General features: G+C 44.9%; 1 protein-coding gene across 1 annotated transcript in view; it reads right to left on the reverse strand.

Moving 5' to 3' along the window:
• Positions 1 to 19,126, reverse strand: part of LOC126095562 (lipase 3-like) — a 163,182-nt gene extending 144,056 nt beyond the window's left edge. Inside the window, exon 1 of the mRNA XM_049910340.1 lies at positions 19,025 to 19,126. Coding sequence (XP_049766297.1) covers positions 19,025 to 19,126 — 102 coding nt within the window. The remainder of the gene's footprint in view (positions 1 to 19,024) is intronic.
• Positions 19,127 to 19,737: the final 611 nt, after the last annotated feature.

Here is a 19,737-nt window from a genome sequence, read left to right on the forward strand (position 1 = left end):
AGGATCGATCGGCCATTGATGTTGACATGGAATAAACATGGCATGCACGTCAAACGAGAACGTTGATATGTTTCTGATGCTCGTTGAATGACGACAAGACGTGCGTAGAGCGGCCGTTGCTCAGGCTGTGAAATATCCCGGTCAAAGTTCTCCATCAACTACAAATTTCTTGTGTGTTAAAGAATGACTCTGACAAATAAGTAGTTAGAAAAGGCATGGCGGCAATAGACGAAGACCACCAAGAAGTAAAGGTAGAATTGCTTGTTCTAGCTTCAGTACACCACGATCTTCACTTACGGAACTTGTTGCAGTCACTACCATAAGTGTTACATCTACGTGGCGAACAGTATACGGTCACAAGTTTAACCCATACCACCTATCACTGACTCAGGAGTAGCATGAGTACAATTACAATCGGAGAGTTTCTTCCTGTGAATGGGTAATAATTAATTTCGTTCTAGATGCTTCAAATACACTCCCGGATTAGTACGCCCTTTTAGAGGTTTCCAAATCCACTCAAGATTTCTTGATGCAACAGTCTATATGGAGGACATGAAATGATTATATTTACAGATTGATATCACAAGCAGTTCTCCCGTACCAGCTATTGAGCTCTATTCAAACATCCATATTAATATGCAGTGTAGCCTCAAAGGACACCAATGCAGGTGCTGACTTTGGAATCCAGTTGATGGTACAGATAGCGAATATTGTCATGGGTCACGTTGTACCATACCTGGTCGATCTGTTTACGTAGTTCTGGATGAGTTGTTCGTTGACAGGTAGCAGCAGTCATATCTTATCCCACAGGTGCGAGATATTATGGCACAGACACTGAGCTGTAGACCAGCGTAGAGAATTGACGGAGAGCAGTGGAAGCTGGAGACAAGTGCAAATGGCTTTAAGCACTATGGGACTTAACATCTGAGGTCATCAGTCCCCTAGACTTAGAACTACTTAAGCCTAACTAACCTAAGGACATCACAAACATCCATGTCCGAAGCAGGATTCGAATCTGCGGCCGTAGCAGCAGCGCAGTTCCGGACTGAAGCACCTAGAACCGCTCGGCCACAGCGGCCGGCCTTGGAGACAAGTCCGCAGATCGCGGTAGCCAGGGAAGTTGCTGCACGCCTTGCAGAACACTTCGAGTTTCGCGGAGAGTATGTGGCCGAGCATTATCCTGCTGGAACAACACATCACCTTCCTGCTGCAAGAACGGCAAAAAAACTGATCCAACACAACTCTACACGTACTGAGAGCTGGTTAGAACCCTCCACAGACACGCCAAAGGTAAATGAGAGTTGTAGTTTTTCTCATCCGAGATCATAAGGCCTGGAGTGGGGCCGGTGTTTTTCGGACGAATGTATTTTAAGAGATAACCCTTACCAGGTCTATGTCGTAAGGGCAAACGACCATCTCCTACGTGCTGGCAGAATCACCCTTCATCGCTGAAAGCCACGACGCATCATTCTATCTTCCAAGAGACCCTCTGGCGGCACCAGATGTTCTGGCCTGAGTGGATGCTGGGCTACATGTGTGTGTGCCCGTAGTCCCATTGCTAATAACGGTCCGCAACAGTTCGTGTTGACACGTTTGGGCTCACAAGCCCTCTTACATGTGCTGTGGTAGCTGTACGATCTGCTATTGATGTTCTAATAATACGACAATCCTGGTGGGTGTATGTGCTGCGTGGGCGTGCAGAAACTTGATTAAATGTGTGAGAACGTCCGCGTCAACACTGACACCAGTATCGTTGCACAACAAACGCAGCTTGTACAACTTACCTGTCAATTCTCTGATAGGACCATCCCAGCCCACGGAAGACCACAATTTGTCCCCTTTCAAACATGCTCAGTTGACTGTAGGAAGTACGACAGCATCTCATTGGCACGGTTGCCTATCTGCTTGGGACAGTGTACATCTGGCGGGGCAGATGCGCAACAAAGTGCAAAATCGGTTAGTGGGGCGAGCAGACGGCGTGATGCTGATCGAAGATGAAGCGTGGCCGCAAGCCGAGAGGTGGGGCTGTTTGCCTCTGGGCGTCCTGCATACAGAAGTGATTGCGTGTTGGTTCGCCTAAACAGAAATGGGCGGTTGGGACCTGTTATACTGTGTCGACGCTCCTCTGTCACACATACTGAGGATGTGGGACATGTTGTTGTTGTTGAGGTCTTCAGTCCTGAAACTGGTTTGATGCAGCTCTCCATGCTACTCTATCCTGTGCAAGTTTCTTCATCTCCCAGTATTTACTAAAACCTACATCCTTCTGAATCTGCTTAGTGTATTCATCTCTTGGTCTCCCTCTACGATTTTTCCCTTCACGCTGCCCTCCAATGCTAAATTTGTGATCCCCTGATGCCTCAGAACATGTCCTACCAACCGGTCCCTCCTTCTTGTCAAGTTGTGCCACAAACTCCTCTTCACCCCAATTCTATTGAATACCTCCTCATTAGTTATGTGATCTACCCATCTAATCTTCAGCATTCTTCTCTAGCACCACATTTCGAAAGCTTCTATTCTCTTCTTGTCTAAACTATTTAACATCCATGTTTCACTTCCATACATGGCTACGCTCCATACAAATACTTTCAGAAACGAATTCCTGACACTTAAATCTATACTCGACGTTAACAAATTTCTCTTCTTCAGAAACGCTTTCCTTACCATTGTCAGTCTACATTTTATATCCTCTCTACTTCGACCATCATCAGTTGTTTAGCTCCCCAAATAGCAAAACTCCTTTACTACTTTAAGTGTCTCATTTCCTAATCTGATTCCCTCAGCATCACCCGACCTAATTCGACTACATTCCATTATCCTCGTTTTGCTTTTGTTGATGTTCATCTTATATCCTCCTTTCAAGACACTGTCCATTCCATTCAACTGCTCTTCCAAGCCCTTTGCTGTCTCTGACAGAATTATAATGTCATCGGCGAATCTCAAAGTTTTTAATACTTCTCCATGAATTTTAATAACTTCTCCGAATTTTTCATTTGTTTCTTTTACTGTTTGCTCAATATACAGATTGAATAGCATTGGGGACAGGCTACAACCCTGTCTCACTCCCTTCCCAACCACTGCTTCCCTTTCATGCCCCTCGACTCTCATAACTGCCATCTGGTTTTTGTACAAATTGTAAATAGCCTTTCCCTCCCGGTATTTTACCTCTGCCACCTTCAGAATTTGAAAGAGAGTATTCCAGTCAACATTGTTAAAAGCTTTCTCTAAGTCTACAAACTAGAAACGTCGGTTTGCCTTTCCTTAGCCTTTCTTCTAAGATAATTCGTAAGGTCAGTATTGCCTCACGTGTTCCAACGTTCATACGGAATCCCAGCTGATCTTCCCCGAGGTCGGCTTCTACCAGTTTTTCCACTCGTCTGTAAAGAATTCGCATTAGTATTTTTCAGCTGTGACTTATTAAACTGATAGTTCGGTAATTTTCACATCTGTCAACACCTGCTTTCTTTGGGATTGGAATTATTATATTTTTCTTGAAGTCTGAGGGTATTTCGCCTGTCTCACACATCTTGCTCACCAGAAGGTAGAGTTTCGTCAGGACATACGTTGTGCTAGTGAGTATTCTCTCCTGAAGAGCTACTGAAATGTGATTCTTGCTAAATCGTCATACTCCGACTGATGCGGTTCGTGCGGCTCTCCTCGTCGGAGGTTCGAGTCTTTCCTCGGGCATGGGTGTGTGTTTTGTCCTTAGCATAAGCTAGTTTAAGTTAGATTAACTAGTGTGTAAACCTAGGGACCGATGACCTCAGCAATTTGGTAACATGGGAACTTACCACAAATTTCCAATTTTTTTTCCGGTTGACAGCCGTAAACTGTTCATTGCCAAACTGTGCCTGAACTGAGCACATTAAGTTGGCTGTCCGTAGTGTATTATGTTGCTGTATACAATGCAGATATAGTTGCTTTGGTGTGTGATCAAGTGAATAATCGGTTGCCTAGACGTTTTTCTACATTGTGATTAATGGCACCAAACGATTTGCAGTGGTTGTGGGCTACGGACCGCACCAGTGAAGTTACGGTTTCTCGGTCGTTCTACTTTATCTGAATTCAGTTGTTGCTGAAGTTGCTTTGAACGACTCGTTTCTTTACGGTGTTTCTTAACTATGTTCATTTATTTTTATTTAAATTATATGAGGGGCATTCAATAAGTAGCGGGACACATTTTTTTCTCGATCAGTTTCGGTTGAAAAAATTGCGGAATTTGTTGTGGGATGTCGTGGAATATTCCCGTTTCACGCCTTACGGTATCATAAAGTTCCGATAGGTGAAAACGCCATACATAGCCTTCAAAATGGTGTCGGTAACGTATGTGCGTTCCAAGACAGACCTGTCACTGAGTTACTTTTGACGGAGAACCAGAGCGTCGTAGATATTCATAGGGGCTTGCAGAATGTCTACGGAGACCTGGCAGTGAACAGAAGTACGGTCAGTCTTTTTGCGAGATGTCTGTCATCATCCCCACAAGGTCATGCAAACCCCACCGATCACCCACGTGTCGACCGGCTGCACGATTGATTGTGACACCTACAATGTTGATACGTGCGTACACTCTCATTTGAGGTGATCGACGGATCACAATCAAACACTTCGCTGCGTAACTGGATGTCTCTGCTAGTAGTGCTGGCACACTCGCTCACCAGCTGGTGTAGTCAAAGGCGCGTGCCTGCTGAGTTCTCGCCACATAACACGAGACCATAAAAAGCAACGAGGAATCATCTGTGCGGAACTGGCCGCACGTCAGGAGGTTGGTCGTGACAATTTTTGTCGAATTTCGTCACAGGCGATGAAACTTCGAACCGGAAACAAAACGGCAATCCATGAAGTGAAGCCACACCACCTCTCCTCCGAATTAAAAGTTCAAGGCTGCACCCTTAGCCGGTGACGTCATGGCAACGATCTTTCGAAAATATTCTGCTTGATGTCCTCCCTCGTGGTGCAACAGTTAACTCAGAAATGTATAGCGTTACCCTCAGGAATTTGAAGAAATGAGTTGAGAGTGTTCGTCGTCACAAAAATACGAACCAACTTCTTCTTCTCTATGACAACGCAAGGCCTCAAACGGGAGGAGCTCACAAAACTTCATTGGACTCTTCTTCCTCATTCACCCTGGACCCCGAACCTCGCACCCTCTGACACATTGTCCCAGTGAAAGATACATTCCGCGGGAAGCAGTAGGTAGATGATGGGGATGAAATTGATGCAGCAGGACGTTGGCTACGACAGCTATCAGCAGATTGGTACCATGCGGTCATACAGGTCCTCCCAGTAAAGTGGTGTAAGACCGTCGCACGGCATGGAAATTATGTTGAACAATAGCCGTTTTGTAGCTACAGGAGTGGGGAACAATATACTGTAAGTTCCGAATAAATCCAAAAGATATGTTACACCAGTTACTGAATGACCCTCGTAATTAACTTGAGTCCTCGGTAAATAACTGATTGCTATTTCAATTGATTCGGTTACAGTACCTTTTAATGTTTTATTTTTTAAGTCACTAATAATTTAAACTGTCCTGGTTTAACTCGATTGTCGTTATACTACACTACTGACCATTAAAATTTCTACACGACGAAGATGACGTCCTACAGACGCGAAATTTAACCGACAGGAAGAAGATGCTGTGATATGCAAATGATAAGCCTTTAAAAGCATTCACACAAGGCTGCTGCCGGTGGCGACACCTACAACGTGCTGACATGAGGAAAGTTTCCAACCGATTTCTCATAAACAAACAGCAGTTGACCAGCGTTGCCTGGTGAAACGTTGTTGTGATGCCTCGTGTAAGGAGGAGTAATGCGTACCATCACGTTTCCGACTTTGATAAACGTCGGATTGTAGCCTATCGCGATTGCGGTTTATCGTATCGCGACATTGCTGCTCGCGTTGGTCGAGATCCAATGACTGTTTGCAGAATATGGGATCGGTGGGTTCAGGAGGGTAATACGGAACGCCGTGCTGGAGCCCAACGGCCTCGTATCACTAGCAGTCCAGATGACAGGCACCACCTTGCGCTGTTTTGAAGTAATGTTCTGTTAGATTTCACACTTAGCTGCCGTATGCAACGTTGGTCAGAACACTCACACAAATGAGGATCGATCGGCCATTGATGTTGACATGGAATAAACATGGCATGCACGTCAAACGAGAACGTTGATATGTTTCTGATGCTCGTTGAATGACGACAAGACGTGCGTAGAGCGGCCGTTGCTCAGGCTGTGAAATATCCCGGTCAAAGTTCTCCATCAACTACAAATTTCTTGTGTGTTAAAGAATGACTCTGACAAATAAGTAGTTAGAAAAGGCATGGCGGCAATAGACGAAGACCACCAAGAAGTAAAGGTAGAATTGCTTGTTCTAGCTTCAGTACACCACGATCTTCACTTACGGAACTTGTTGCAGTCACTACCATAAGTGTTACATCTACGTGGCGAACAGTATACGGTCACAAGTTTAACCCATACCACCTATCACTGACTCAGGAGTAGCATGAGTACAATTACAATCGGAGAGTTTCTTCCTGTGAATGGGTAATAATTAATTTCGTTCTAGATGCTTCAAATACACTCCCGGATTAGTACGCCCTTTTAGAGGTTTCCAAATCCACTCAAGATTTCTTGATGCAACAGTCTATATGGAGGACATGAAATGATTATATTTACAGATTGATATCATAAGCAGTTCTCCCGTACCAGCTATTGAGCTCTATTCAAACATCCATATTAATATGCAGTGTAGCCTCAAAGGACACCAATGCAGGTGCTGACTTTGGAATCCAGTTGATGGTACAGATAGCGAATATTGTCATGGGACACGTTGTACCATACCTGGTCGATCTGTTTACGTAGTTCTGGATGAGTTGTTCGTTGACAGGTAGCAGCAGTCATATCTTATCCCACAGGTGCGAGATATTATGGCACAGACACTGAGCTGTAGACCAGCGTAGAGAATTGACGGGGAGCAGTGGCAGCTGGAGACAAGTGCAAATGGCTTTAAGCACTATGGGACTTAACATCTGAGGTCATCAGTCCCCTAGACTTAGAACTACTTAAGCCTAACTAACCTAAGGACATCACAAACATCCATGTCCGAAGCAGGATTCGAATCTGCGACCGTAGCAGCAGCGCAGTTCCGGACTGAAGCACCTAGAACCGCTCGGTCACAGCGGCCGGCCTTGGAGACAAGTCCGCAGATCGCGGTAGCCAGGGAAGTTGCTGCACGCCTTGCAGAACACTTCGAGTTTCGCGGAGAGTATGTGGCCGAGCATTATCCTGCTGGAACAACACATCACCTTCCTGCTGCAAGAACGGCAAAAAACTGATCTAACACAACTCTACACGTACTGAGAGCTGGTTAGAACCCTCCACAGACACGCCAAAGGTAAATGAGAGTTGTAGTTTGTCTCACCCGAGATCATAAGGCCTGGAGTGGGGCCGGTGTTTTTCGGACGAATGTATTTTAAGAGATAGCCCTTACCAGGTCTATGTCGTAAGGGAAAACGACCATCTCCTACGTGCTGGCAGAATCACCCTTCATCGCTGAAAGCCACGACGCATCATTCTATCTTCCAAGAGACCCTCTGGCGGCACCAGATGTTCTGGCCTGAGTGGATGCTGGGCTACATGTGTGTGTGCCCGTAGTCCCATTGCTAATAACCGGTCCGCAACAGTTCGTGTTGACACGTTTGGGCTCACAAGCCCTCTTACATGCGCTGTGGTAACTGTACGATCTGTTATTGATGTTCTAATAATACGACAATCCTGGTGGGTGTATGTGCTGCGTGGGCGTGCAGAAACTTGATTAAATGTGTGAGAACGTCCGCGTCAACACTGACACCAGTATCGTTGCACAACAAACGCAGCTTGTACAACTTACCTGTCAATTCTCTGAAAGGACCATCCCAGCCCTCGGAAGACCACAATTTGTCCCCTTTCAAACATGCTCAGTTGACTGTAGGAAGTACGACAGCATCTCATTGGCACGGTTGCCTATCTGCTTGGGACAGTGTACATCTGGCGGGGCAGATGCGCAACAAAGTGCAAAATCGGTTAGTGGGGCGAGCAGACGGCGTGATGCTGATCGAAGATGAAGCGTGGCCGCAAGCCGAGAGGTGGGGCTGTTTGCCTCTGGGCGTCCTGCATACAGAAGTGATTGCGTGTTGGTTCGCCTAAACAGAAATGGGTCGTTGGGACCTGTTATACTGTGTCGACGCTCCTCTGTCACACATACTGAGGATGTGGGACGTGTTGTTGTTGTTGAGGTCTTCAGTCCTGAAACTGGTTTGATGCAGCTCTCCATGCTACTCTATCCTGTGCAAGCTTCTTCATCTCCCAGTATTTACTAAAACCTACATCCTTCTGAATCTGCTTAGTGTATTCATCTCTTGGTCTCCCTCTACGATTTTTCCCTTCACGCTGCCCTCCAATGCTAAATTTGTGATCCCCTGATGCCTCAGAACATGTCCTACCAACCGGTCCCTCCTTCTTGTCAAGTTGTGCCACAAACTCCTCTTCACCCCAATTCTATTGAATACCTCCTCATTAGTTATGTGATCTACCCATCTAATCTTCAGCATTCTTCTCTAGCACCACATTTCGAAAGCTTCTATTCTCTTCTTGTCTAAACTATTTAACGTCCATGTTTCACTTCCATACATGGCTACGCTCCATACAAATACTTTCAGAAACGAATTCCTGACACTTAAATCTATACTCGACGTTAACAAATTTCTCTTCTTCAGAAACGCTTTCCTTGCCATTGTCAGTCTACATTTTATATCCTCTCTACTTCGACCATCATCAGTTGTTTAGCTCCCCAAATAGCAAAACTCCTTTAATACTTTAAGTGTCTCATTTCCTAATCTGATTCCCTCAGCATCACCCGACCTAATTCGACTACATTCCATTATCCTCGTTTTGCTTTTGTTGATGTTCATCTTATATCCTCCTTTCAAGACACTGTCCATTCCATTCAACTGCTCTTCCAAGTCCTTTGCTGTCTCTGACAGAATTATAATGTCATCGGCGAATCTCAAAGTTTTTAATACTTCTCCATGAATTTTAATAACGTCTCCGAATTTTTCATTTGTTTCTTTTACTGTTTGCTCAATATACAGATTGAATAGCATCGGGGACAGGCTACAACCCTGTCTCACTCCCTTCCCAACCACTGCTTCCCTTTCATGCCCCTCGACTCTCATAACTGCCATCTGGTTTTTGTACAAATTGTAAATAGCCTTTCCCTCCCGGTATTTTACCTCTGCCACCTTCAGAATTTGAAAGAGAGTATTCCAGTCAACATTGTTAAAAGCTTTCTCTAAGTCTACAAACTATAAACGTCGGTTTGCCTTTCCTTAGCCTTTCTTCTAAGATAATTCGTAAGGTCAGTATTGCCTCACGTGTTCCAACGTTCCTACGGAATCCCAGCTGATCTTCCCCGAGGTCGGCTTCTACCAGTTTTTCCACTCGTCTGTAAAGAATTCGCATTAGTATTTTTCAGCTGTGACTTATTAAACTGATAGTTCGGTAATTTTCACATCTGTCAACACCTGCTTTCTTTGGGATTGGAATTATTATATTTTTCTTGAAGTCTGAGGGTATTTCGCCTGTCTCACACATCTTGCTCACCAGAAGGTAGAGTTTCGTCAGGACATACGTTGTGCTAGTGAGTATTCTCTCCTGAAGAGCTACTGAAATGTGATTCTTGCTAAATCGTCATACTCCGACTGATGCGGTTCGTGCACCTCTTCTCGTCGGAGGTTCGAGTCTTTCCTCGGGCGTGGGTGTGTGTTTTGTCCTTAGCATAAACTAGTTTAAGTTAGATTAACTAGTGTGTAAACCTAGGGACCGATGACCTCAGCAATTTGGTAACATGGGAACTTACCACAAATTTCCAATTTTTTTCCGATTGACAGCCGTAAACTGTTCATTGCCAAACTGTACCTGAACTGAGCATATTAAGTTGGCTGTCCGTAGTGTATTATGTTGCTGTATACAATGCAGATATAGTTGCTTTGGTGTGTGATCAAGTGAATAATCGGTTGCCTAGACGTTTTTCTACATTGTGATTAATGGCACCATACGATTTGCAGTGGTTGTGGGCTACGGACCGCACCAGTGAAGTTACGGTTTCTCGGTCGTTCTACTTTATCTGAATTCAGTTGTTGCTGAAGTTGCTTTGAACGACTCGTTTCTTTACGGTGTTTCTTAACTATGTTCATTTATTTTTATTTAAATTATATGAGGGGCATTCAATAAGTAACGGGACACATTTTTTTCTCGATCAGTTTCGGTTGAAAAAATTGCGGAATTTGTTGTGGGATTTCGTGGAATATTCCCGTTTCACGCCTTACGGTATCGTAAAGTTCCGATAGGTGAAAACGCCATACATAGCCTTCAAAATGGTGTCGGTAACGTATGTGCGTTCCAAGACAGACCTGTCACTGAGTTTCTTTTGACGGAGAACCAGAGCGTCGTAGATATTCATAGGGGCTTGCAGAACGTCTACGGAGACCTGGCAGTGAACAGAAGTACGGTCAGTCTTTTTGCGAGATGTCTGTCATCATCCCCACAAGGTCATGCAAACCCCACCGATCACCCACGTGTCGACCGGCTGCACGATTGATTGTGACACCTACAATGTTGATACGTGCGTACACTCTCATTTGAGGTGACCGACGGATCACAATCAAACACTTCGCTGCGTAACTGGATGTCTCTGCTAGTAGTGCTGGCACACTCGCTCACCAGCTGGTGTAGTCAAAGGCGCGTGCCTGCTGAGTTCTCGCCACATAACACGAGACCATAAAAAGCAACGAGGAATCATCTGTGCGGAACTGGCCGCACGTCAGGAGGTTGGTCGTGACAATTTTTGTCGAATTTCGTCACAGGCGATGAAACTTCGAACCGGAAACAAAACGGCAATCCATGAAGTGAAGCCACACCACCTCTCCTCCGAATTAAAAGTTCAAGGCTGCACCCTTAGCCGGTGACGTCATGGCAACGATCTTTCGAAAATATTCTGCTTGATGTCCTCCCTCGTGGTGCAACAGTTAACTCAGAAATGTATAGCGTTACCCTCAGGAATTTGAAGAAATGAGTTGAGAGTGTTCGTCGTCACAAAAATACGAACCAACTTCTTCTTCTCTATGACAACGCAAGGCCTCAAACGGGAGGAGCTCACAAAACTTCATTGGACTCTTCTTCCTCATTCACCCTGGACCCCGAACCTCGCACCCTCTGACACATTGTCCCAGTGAAAGATACATTCCGCGGGAAGCAGTAGGTAGATGATGGGGATGAAATTGATGCAGCAGGACGTTGGCTACGACATCTATCAGCAGATTGGTACCATGCGGTCATACAGGTCCTCCCAGTAAAGTGGTGTAAGACCGTCGCACGGCATGGAAATTATGTTGAACAATAGCCGTTTTGTAGCTACAAGAGTGGGGAACAATATACTGTAAGTTCCGAATAAATCCAAAAGATATGTTACACCAGTTACTGAATGACCCTCGTAATTAACTTGAGTCCTCGGTAAATAACTGATTGCTATTTCAATTGATTCGGTTACAGTACCTTTTAATGTTTTATTTTTTAAGTCACTAATAATTTAAACTGTCCTGGTTTAACTCGATTGTCGTTATACTACACTACTGACCATTAAAATTTCTACACGACGAAGATGACGTCCTACAGACGCGAAATTTAACCGACAGGAAGAAGATGCTGTGATATGCAAATGATAAGCCTTTAAAAGCATTCACACAAGGCTGCTGCCGGTGGCGACACCTACAACGTGCTGACATGAGGAAAGTTTCCAACCGATTTCTCATAAACAAACAGCAGTTGACCAGCGTTGCCTGGTGAAACGTTGTTGTGATGCCTCGTGTAAGGAGGAGTAATGCGTACCATCACGTTTCCGACTTTGATAAACGTCGGATTGTAGCCTATCGCGATTGCGGTTTATCGTATCGCGACATTGCTGCTCGCGTTGGTCGAGATCCAATGACTGTTTGCAGAATATGGGATCGGTGGGTTCAGGAGGGTAATACGGAACGCCGTGCTGGAGCCCAACGGCCTCGTATCACTAGCAGTCCAGATGACAGGCATCTTATCCGCATGGCTGTAACGGATCGTGCAGCCACGTCTCGATCCCAGAGTCAACAGATGGGGGCGTTTGCAAGACAAAAACCATCTGCACGAACAGTTCGACGACGTTTGCAGCAGCATGGACTATCAGCTCGGAGACCATGGCTGCGGTTGCCCTTGACGCTGCATCACAGACAGGAACGCCTGCGATGGTGTACTCAACGACGAACCTGGGTGCACGAATGGCAAAACATCATTTTTTCGGATGAATCCAGGTTCTGTTTACAGCATTACGATGGTCGCATCCGTGTTTGGCGACATCGCGGTTAACGCACATTGGAAGCGTGTATTCGTCATCGCCATACTGGCGTATCAGCCGGCGTAATGGTATGGGGTGCCATTGGTTACACGTCTCGGTCACCTCTTGTTCGCATTGATGGCCATTTTTACCAGTGGACGTTACATTTCAGATGTGTTACGACCCGTAGACCTACCCTTCATTCGATCCCTGCGAAACCCTACATTTCAGCACATTCTCCAGATCTCTCACCAATTGAAAACGTCTGGTGAATGGTGGCCGAGCAACTAGCTCGTCACAATACGCCAGTCACTACTCTTGATGACCTGTGGTATCGTGTTGAAGCTGCATGGGCAGCTGTGTGTGTACACGCCATCCAAGCTCTGTTTGACTCAATGCCCAGGCGTATCAAGGCCGTTATTACGGCCAGAGGTGGTTGTTCTGGGTACTGATTTCTCAGGATCTATACACCCAAATTGCGTGAAAATGTAATCACATGCCAGTTCTAGTATATTGGTCCAATGAATACCCGTTTATCATCTGCATTTCTTCTTGGTGTAGCAATTTTAATGGCCAGTAGTGTACTATAGTATTAACATCAGTTAATTTTTTTGGATTTGAGTTTAATTAATAGTACATTGATGTGCTAAATTATGAATTCAGTTATTTGGAAAGGTTGACTGTTCAAATAAATCTACTTTCTCTTCCAGTGGTCAGTAAATATATAAATGGTGTGCTTCTTAACCCGAACTCAATCAATTACGCCCTCTAATCCTAAGGGCCCTACTGCATATAACAGTGTGAAATCCATGGAGATGAAATCGTCGGACCAAGCTGCGTGCCCAGTACTCTGGCAAGTGAGAGGTATCGAGCTTTTTTCATCTGCAATTTACGTTCTCTCCTTGAAAATATCAGTCTGCATATTATAGGCCTTGTTGAATGGAGCACGATGGTCGTCCGGTCCAGTCTGCATGTGGTCTTGTGCAAGAACTGGATTTCCTGCAAGCTGTTTTGGACCCTGTGGTCCTCAGTAGTGGCACATACGTTTGCCCAATTTAAGGCCAGTAGATTTCATTTTGTGGGGATATCTAAAGAATAGTATTTATGTTACAACACCCAAATGAATTCAAAGAGCGCATCGAGGAAGGTTCTCACTTCGTGGCACGAACACTCCGATTGCGTGTCGTTTAGAAGGCGCACTGAGTTGTGTGCGCAGAAAAATTGGCACGTCTTTGAAAACCCCACTTAAATGCACACTCCGCCACCAGAACGTCCATCTGAATTCAGTTATCTTCAGCATGTTGCATCTTCCTCTAATACATTGAACGTTTCTGGTCCCCTATCTGAAATTGTCAGAAATTTAATTTTTTTGTGCACAGTTGGTTTGAAAACATCAGCTACGTGAAGAAACATATTGTTCTATTAAAAAAAACTATCACTCGTTACTGTCTCTCTCTGGAAAATGACTTAGTAAACTATAAGGACGGATAAAATCGCAACACCAAGAATGAGCTGTGCTACATAAACGAAGGTTGGTAGACGTCTTTCTACACCTGAAAGATCATGTCTAATATGATTTCGTGCTAGCCGCATAAGAGTGACGCTAACAAAGCCACTATGAGAATGCAAATCAGGTTTGCTTTTAATACATGTTGTAACGGTCGTAAGCGTTAATTACCTTTGAGAGCTACCTTGGTGAGCTGATGTTAGACAATAATATCCCTATGGCGACAAAGACGCCATTATCAACATCCTAATGACAAGGAGAGGCCCCGACGTTGGGATCATGGATTTACTTCAAACTTTGTATACTTTTAGTAGGCCAACAAAACAACGTAATGTGAAAGTAGTAAGGTGCACTACTTTGGCAATTCCGAGAAAATCGCAAGAGACGTTTTAGGCGTCTATTACGCAAATCATATTCCTGTGCAAAGGAAAAGTAATGGAGGATTTAGTGTGGTAATGTGGTTATCGTTCGCGCTTCGCATAAGGGTCGAGGTCGAGACGACGGTTCGGATCCCGCGAAAACTTACTTTTTAATCTACAATTTTTTCATCACTGGCCTTATTATTTAATTTACATGACATTTGAGAGGTAATTTAATGAAAAATACCTGTATTTACATGAAGTACTTGCATGGAGTTTCAATTTATGTTTTACATGTCTGTATGACAAATAACATCCTGCGACGTTTCATGTCGAGAGCACATCCGACAAGTAATTCTATTGCCCTTTTGGTCTGGCACACTGCGACGTACTATATTACTGATTTTGAATAACGTCATTCGCATCATTATTTATCGATGTTTGATTTGGGCTATCCAAGCCTGTCCCTCGTCCTTGAAAATTTAATTAGAGTTTGTAAACAGTCAAAAAACATATGAAATTCACTACAACTTCATGAGAGTATATGTGGGTGTTTTACATAATAGTGCCTCTTAAATGTCATATAAATAAAATAATGAGACCAGTTATGGAAGAATGATTAACAAATAAATGGAGGTGGATTCAACTGTCGCCTCGACCACGACCCTCTTGCCAGGCGCGCACGCTGACCACACGAGCACAACGAATTCTTGTTGCATCTCCTTTCTCGCAAGTATGTAACTTACATAACAGACGTGTAAAACTTCTCTTGCTATTTTCTCCGAATTGCCAGACTGGTGAACCTTGCTACTTTCGCATTATGTTGTTTTAATAGCCTACTATAGGTGTACAAAGTTCGAAGTAAATCCGTGATCCCAACGACGTGGCCTCTCCTTGTGAGTCTGAATGGGGTCGTGTAACAGGGCTACGACAAACTGGAAGTTCCCGCTGCAATATTGCAGAAAGAATTGGCAGGACTGCAGCCTCTGTATATGATTGCTGGCAGCCGTGGTCACGAGAATGTAGGGTCACAAGAAAACCAGACTCCAGACGGCCACGTGGCACTACCACAAGGGAAGACCATCATGTTTGGCGTGTGGCTCTGGTGCATCGTATTACATCTGCAGCAGCAATGTGAGCAGCACCACAGTGACACAACGAACTGTTACAAATTGTTTGCTTCAAGGACACCTCCCACCCAGACGCCCTAAGGCGTGCATTCCACTGACCAAACCACCGCTATCTGCCACCTCACTGATGTCAAGCGAGAGCTCATCAGAGGGAAGAGAGGAGGACTGGGCCGTTTTTTGATGAAAGCTGGTTCTGTCTCCGTGCAAGTGATGACCCTGTGTTGGTTACAAGCAGGCTAGCTGAGGTCCTGCATCCAACCGATCTGCATTTTAGACACACTGGACCACGCCTGGAGTTATGGTCTGGGGTGTGATTTCGTATGACAGCAGGAGCACTATCATGGTTATCCCACACACCCCGAATGCAAAGTTGAGCGTCAGTCTGGTGATTCGACCTGTTGTGCTGCTATTCGTGAACAGCATTCCAGGGTGTGTTCTCCAAGAGGATAACCATACCGATTTTGTAACCCAACATGCTCTAGAGTGTAGAAAATTGTAGCGAAATGCAGGAAGATCTGCAGCGGATAGGCACTTGGTGCAGGGAGTGGCTGACAGTTAACATAGAAAAATGTAATGTATTGCGAATACATAGAAAGAAGGATCCTTTATTGTATGATTATATGATAGCGAAACAAACACTGGTAGCAGTTACTTCTGTAAAACATCTGAGACTATGCGTACGGAACGATTTGAAGTGGAATGATCATATAAAATTAATTGTTGGTAAGGCGAGTGCCAGGTGAGATTCATTGGGAGAGTCCTTAGAAAATGTAGTCCATCAACAAAGGAGGTGGCTTACAAAACACTCGTTCGACCTATACTTGAGTATTGCTCATCAGTGTGGGATCTGTACCAGGTCGGGTTGACAGAGGAGATAGAGAAGGTCCAAAGAAGAGCGGCGCGTTTCGTCACAGGGTTATTTGGTAACCGTGATAGCGTTACGGAGATGTTTAGCAACTCAAGTGGCAGACTCTGCAAGCGAGGCGGTCTGCATCGCGGTGTAGCTTGCTCGCCAGGTTTCGAGAGGGTGCGTTTCTGGATGAGGTATCGAATATATTGCTTCCCCCTACTTATACCTCCCGAGGAGATCACGAATGTAAAATTAGAGAGATTAGAGCGCGCACGGAGGCTTTCAGACAGTCGTTCTTCCCGCGAACCATACGCGACTGGAACAGGAAAGGGAGGTAATGACAGTGGCACGTAAAGTGCCCTCCGCCACACACCGTTGGGTGGCTTGCGGAGTATAAATGTAGATGTAGATGTATCGACATGGTGCCTTGGCCTGCTCAATCACCAGCTGTGTCTACAACAGAGCACATATGGTACATAATCAGACGACAGCTCCAGCGTCATCCACAAACACCAGTAACAGTCCCTCAAACTGATATCTGGCACCTGTACAACACAATGCATGCACATTTGCACTCAACACACTGGCGGTTACACGGATTTTTAATGTACGAGGGTCTCTCCAAAAAAAATGCACACTATTTTTTTTTAAATCCATCTTTTATTCTACGTGTTTGAAAGTTTTACAGTGTGTAGATACATCCTTTAGGAACAATATTTTCACTTCTCCACATAATTTCCATCCCTCTCAACTGCCTTACGCCATCTTGGAACAAGCGCCTGTATACCCGCACGGTAAAATTCTGGACCAAACTGTTGGAGCCACTGTGTGGCAGCGTGCACAAGGGAGTCATCATCTTCAAACCTTGTTCCACGAAGAGTCTTTCAGTTTCCCAAAGAGATGATAGTCACGTGGAGCCAGGTGAGGACTGTAAGGCAGGTTTTTCAGTGTTATCCATCTGAGTTTTGTGATCGCCCCATGGTTCTTTGACTGACATGTGGTCGTGCACTGTCATGAAACAGCAAAACATCCTGCTTTTGCCCATGTGGTCGAACACGACTCAGTCGAGCTTGAAGTTTCTTCGGTGTCGGCACATATACATCAGAATTTATGGTGGTTCCACTTGGCATGATGTCCACAAGCAAGAGTCCTTCGAAATCGAAAAACACCATAGCCATAACTTTTCCAGCAGAAGGTGTGGCTTTGATTTTTTTTTTTGTTGAGTGAATTTGCATGATGCCACTCTATTAATTGCCTCTTCGTCTCTGGTGAAAAATGATGGAGCCATGTTTCATCACCTGTCACAATTCTTCCAAGAAATCCATCTCCACCATTCTCGTATTGTTCCAAAAGTTCGCTGCATGCCGTTTTTCTTGTTTCTTTGTGAGCCACTGTCAACATCCTGGGAACCCACCTGACACAAACCTTTTTTAACGCCAACACTTTCAGTATTCTGCAAACACTTCCTTCCCCTATCCCAGCGTAGCGTGACAATTCGTTCACTGTGATGCGTCTGTCAGCAGCCACCAATTCGTTAACTCTCTGCACATTGTTTGAAGTGTGTGCAGTACGAGGCCTGCTGCTGCGAGGACAATCCTCAGTATTGCCGTGCTCGCTTTCATCACGTAACCTGCTTGCCCACCGACTAACTGTAATGCGATCGGCAGCAACATCTCCATACACCTTTTTCAACCTCTTGTGGATGTTTCACACTGTCTCGTTTTCACAGCGCAGGAATTCTATGACAGCACGTTGCTTCTGACGAACGTCAAGTGTAGCAGCCATCTTGAAGACATGATGTGATGGCGCCACTCACGGGAACAGGTTGAATAAGTTTGAAAACAAGCGGGAAGGATGTATCTACACACTCTAAAACTTTCACACATGAAGAATAAAAACTGTATTTTTACAAAACTAGTGTGCATTTCTTTTGGAGTGAACTTCATACCAGCATTTCACATTTGCAATGGCTTTTGTAGTGCTTACGTTAACCTGTGGTCTTGCAATGTTAATAACTGACATATTTTACCTAGACAAATGTATTCCCAAAACTTCATTATTCTAAAGTAACTATTTTTTGGTGTTGTGTCCGCCCCATTAGCTGAACAATAAGCATGTTCGAACGCCACGCACGGCAGCCCGGGTTCGATTCCCGGCTGGGATGGGAGATTTTTTCCCCTCAAGGACAGAGTGTTGTGCTGTCCTCATCTTCATTTCATCCCAATTGTCTACGCGCAAGTGGCCCAATGTGGCGTCGCTCTCAATAAGACTTGCTCTTTGTGGCCGAACTTCCCGCCTGGGAACTCCCGGCCACTGACGCCATATGATAGTTTCCATATATTTTTGTGTTGTTCATAACTCCATAGAGGGACTAATGTTTTTTATATTTACCTATACAAATATACCTTTCTTAATCATTATTTTGTAAGTCATGAAGGAAATACCCTTCCTGAAACACTCTGTTTTAACAGTATACAATGTCTGGGTGGCAATCCAGTGGAGCCCAGCATATGAATGTTCCCGTCAGATTAAAAATTTGTGTCTGGTAGAGGACCAGCATACAGGCTTTATCGGCGAGAAAATTTCATAGCAGTAGACGACTCGCGTTAGAGTAAAAATTCGTTGTGTACGCTCAGCAAGTAATTTAACATTGTACCTGGCCATACGCATTCTACCTGCAACCAGTCAGTAAAGGCTGACTCGAGACAGTGCCCCGTATTCACCTTAGAAGTTCGACAGGACGCAGATAAGAGACGGATACCTACGAGTGTCTTACCGTGGGGATCCACGGGCTGGGTTCTGGGGTGCGGCTGACGCGGCGCACCTGTCCCATCAGCAGCATCACGGCCGCAGCCAGGCGCGCGGCCAGCGACGGCATCCTGTGCAGCACAAAACTCACTATATAACTTGGCTCGTGGCTGTGCAGACGGCGTAATAAGAGAGGGGATAACACTAGTGGAGGGGGCACTGCTAATGGCCACTGCACAGCAGGGGAGATGCAGTTCAACAGCTGAAGGCTGCTCACAAGCAGAACAGCTAGCGAGTCTGCAAACGACTGTATGCAAGTGCCACCAATACTTCGACAAGTCAATAATTTCTAGCTGGTGAACCAAACAAGAAAATCAGCACGTGAAAGAAACATATGGCCGTAGCTAATGAACGAAGAGCTCACCTCAGCAGGCAACACTGCAGCCCCCTCAGCACAGAGGGGTAAACTCTATCAGTGCTGAGACTGAAAATGAATTTCTGTACAAGGACCATGTTATCTTGTGCAAGCTCTACATAGGAAATCCCGAGCTACAGTGAACCATTGTTTAGACCATATCTCACTAGAGAACCTTAAGTTCTCTTCAATATTCATCATAATTATGAGAGTTGATGGTCATTGTCCAGATATCAGTTTTCTAAGGCAATAAGATGAACTTCTCAGGAACACTCTAAAAGATCGACTTTGAAGATCACCCAGCGCTGTTAAACAAGAACATTTCG

The sequence above is a fragment of the Schistocerca cancellata genome, chromosome 8, assembly GCF_023864275.1.
Source record: "Schistocerca cancellata isolate TAMUIC-IGC-003103 chromosome 8, iqSchCanc2.1, whole genome shotgun sequence".
Classification (NCBI taxonomy): Eukaryota; Metazoa; Arthropoda; class Insecta; order Orthoptera; family Acrididae; genus Schistocerca; species Schistocerca cancellata.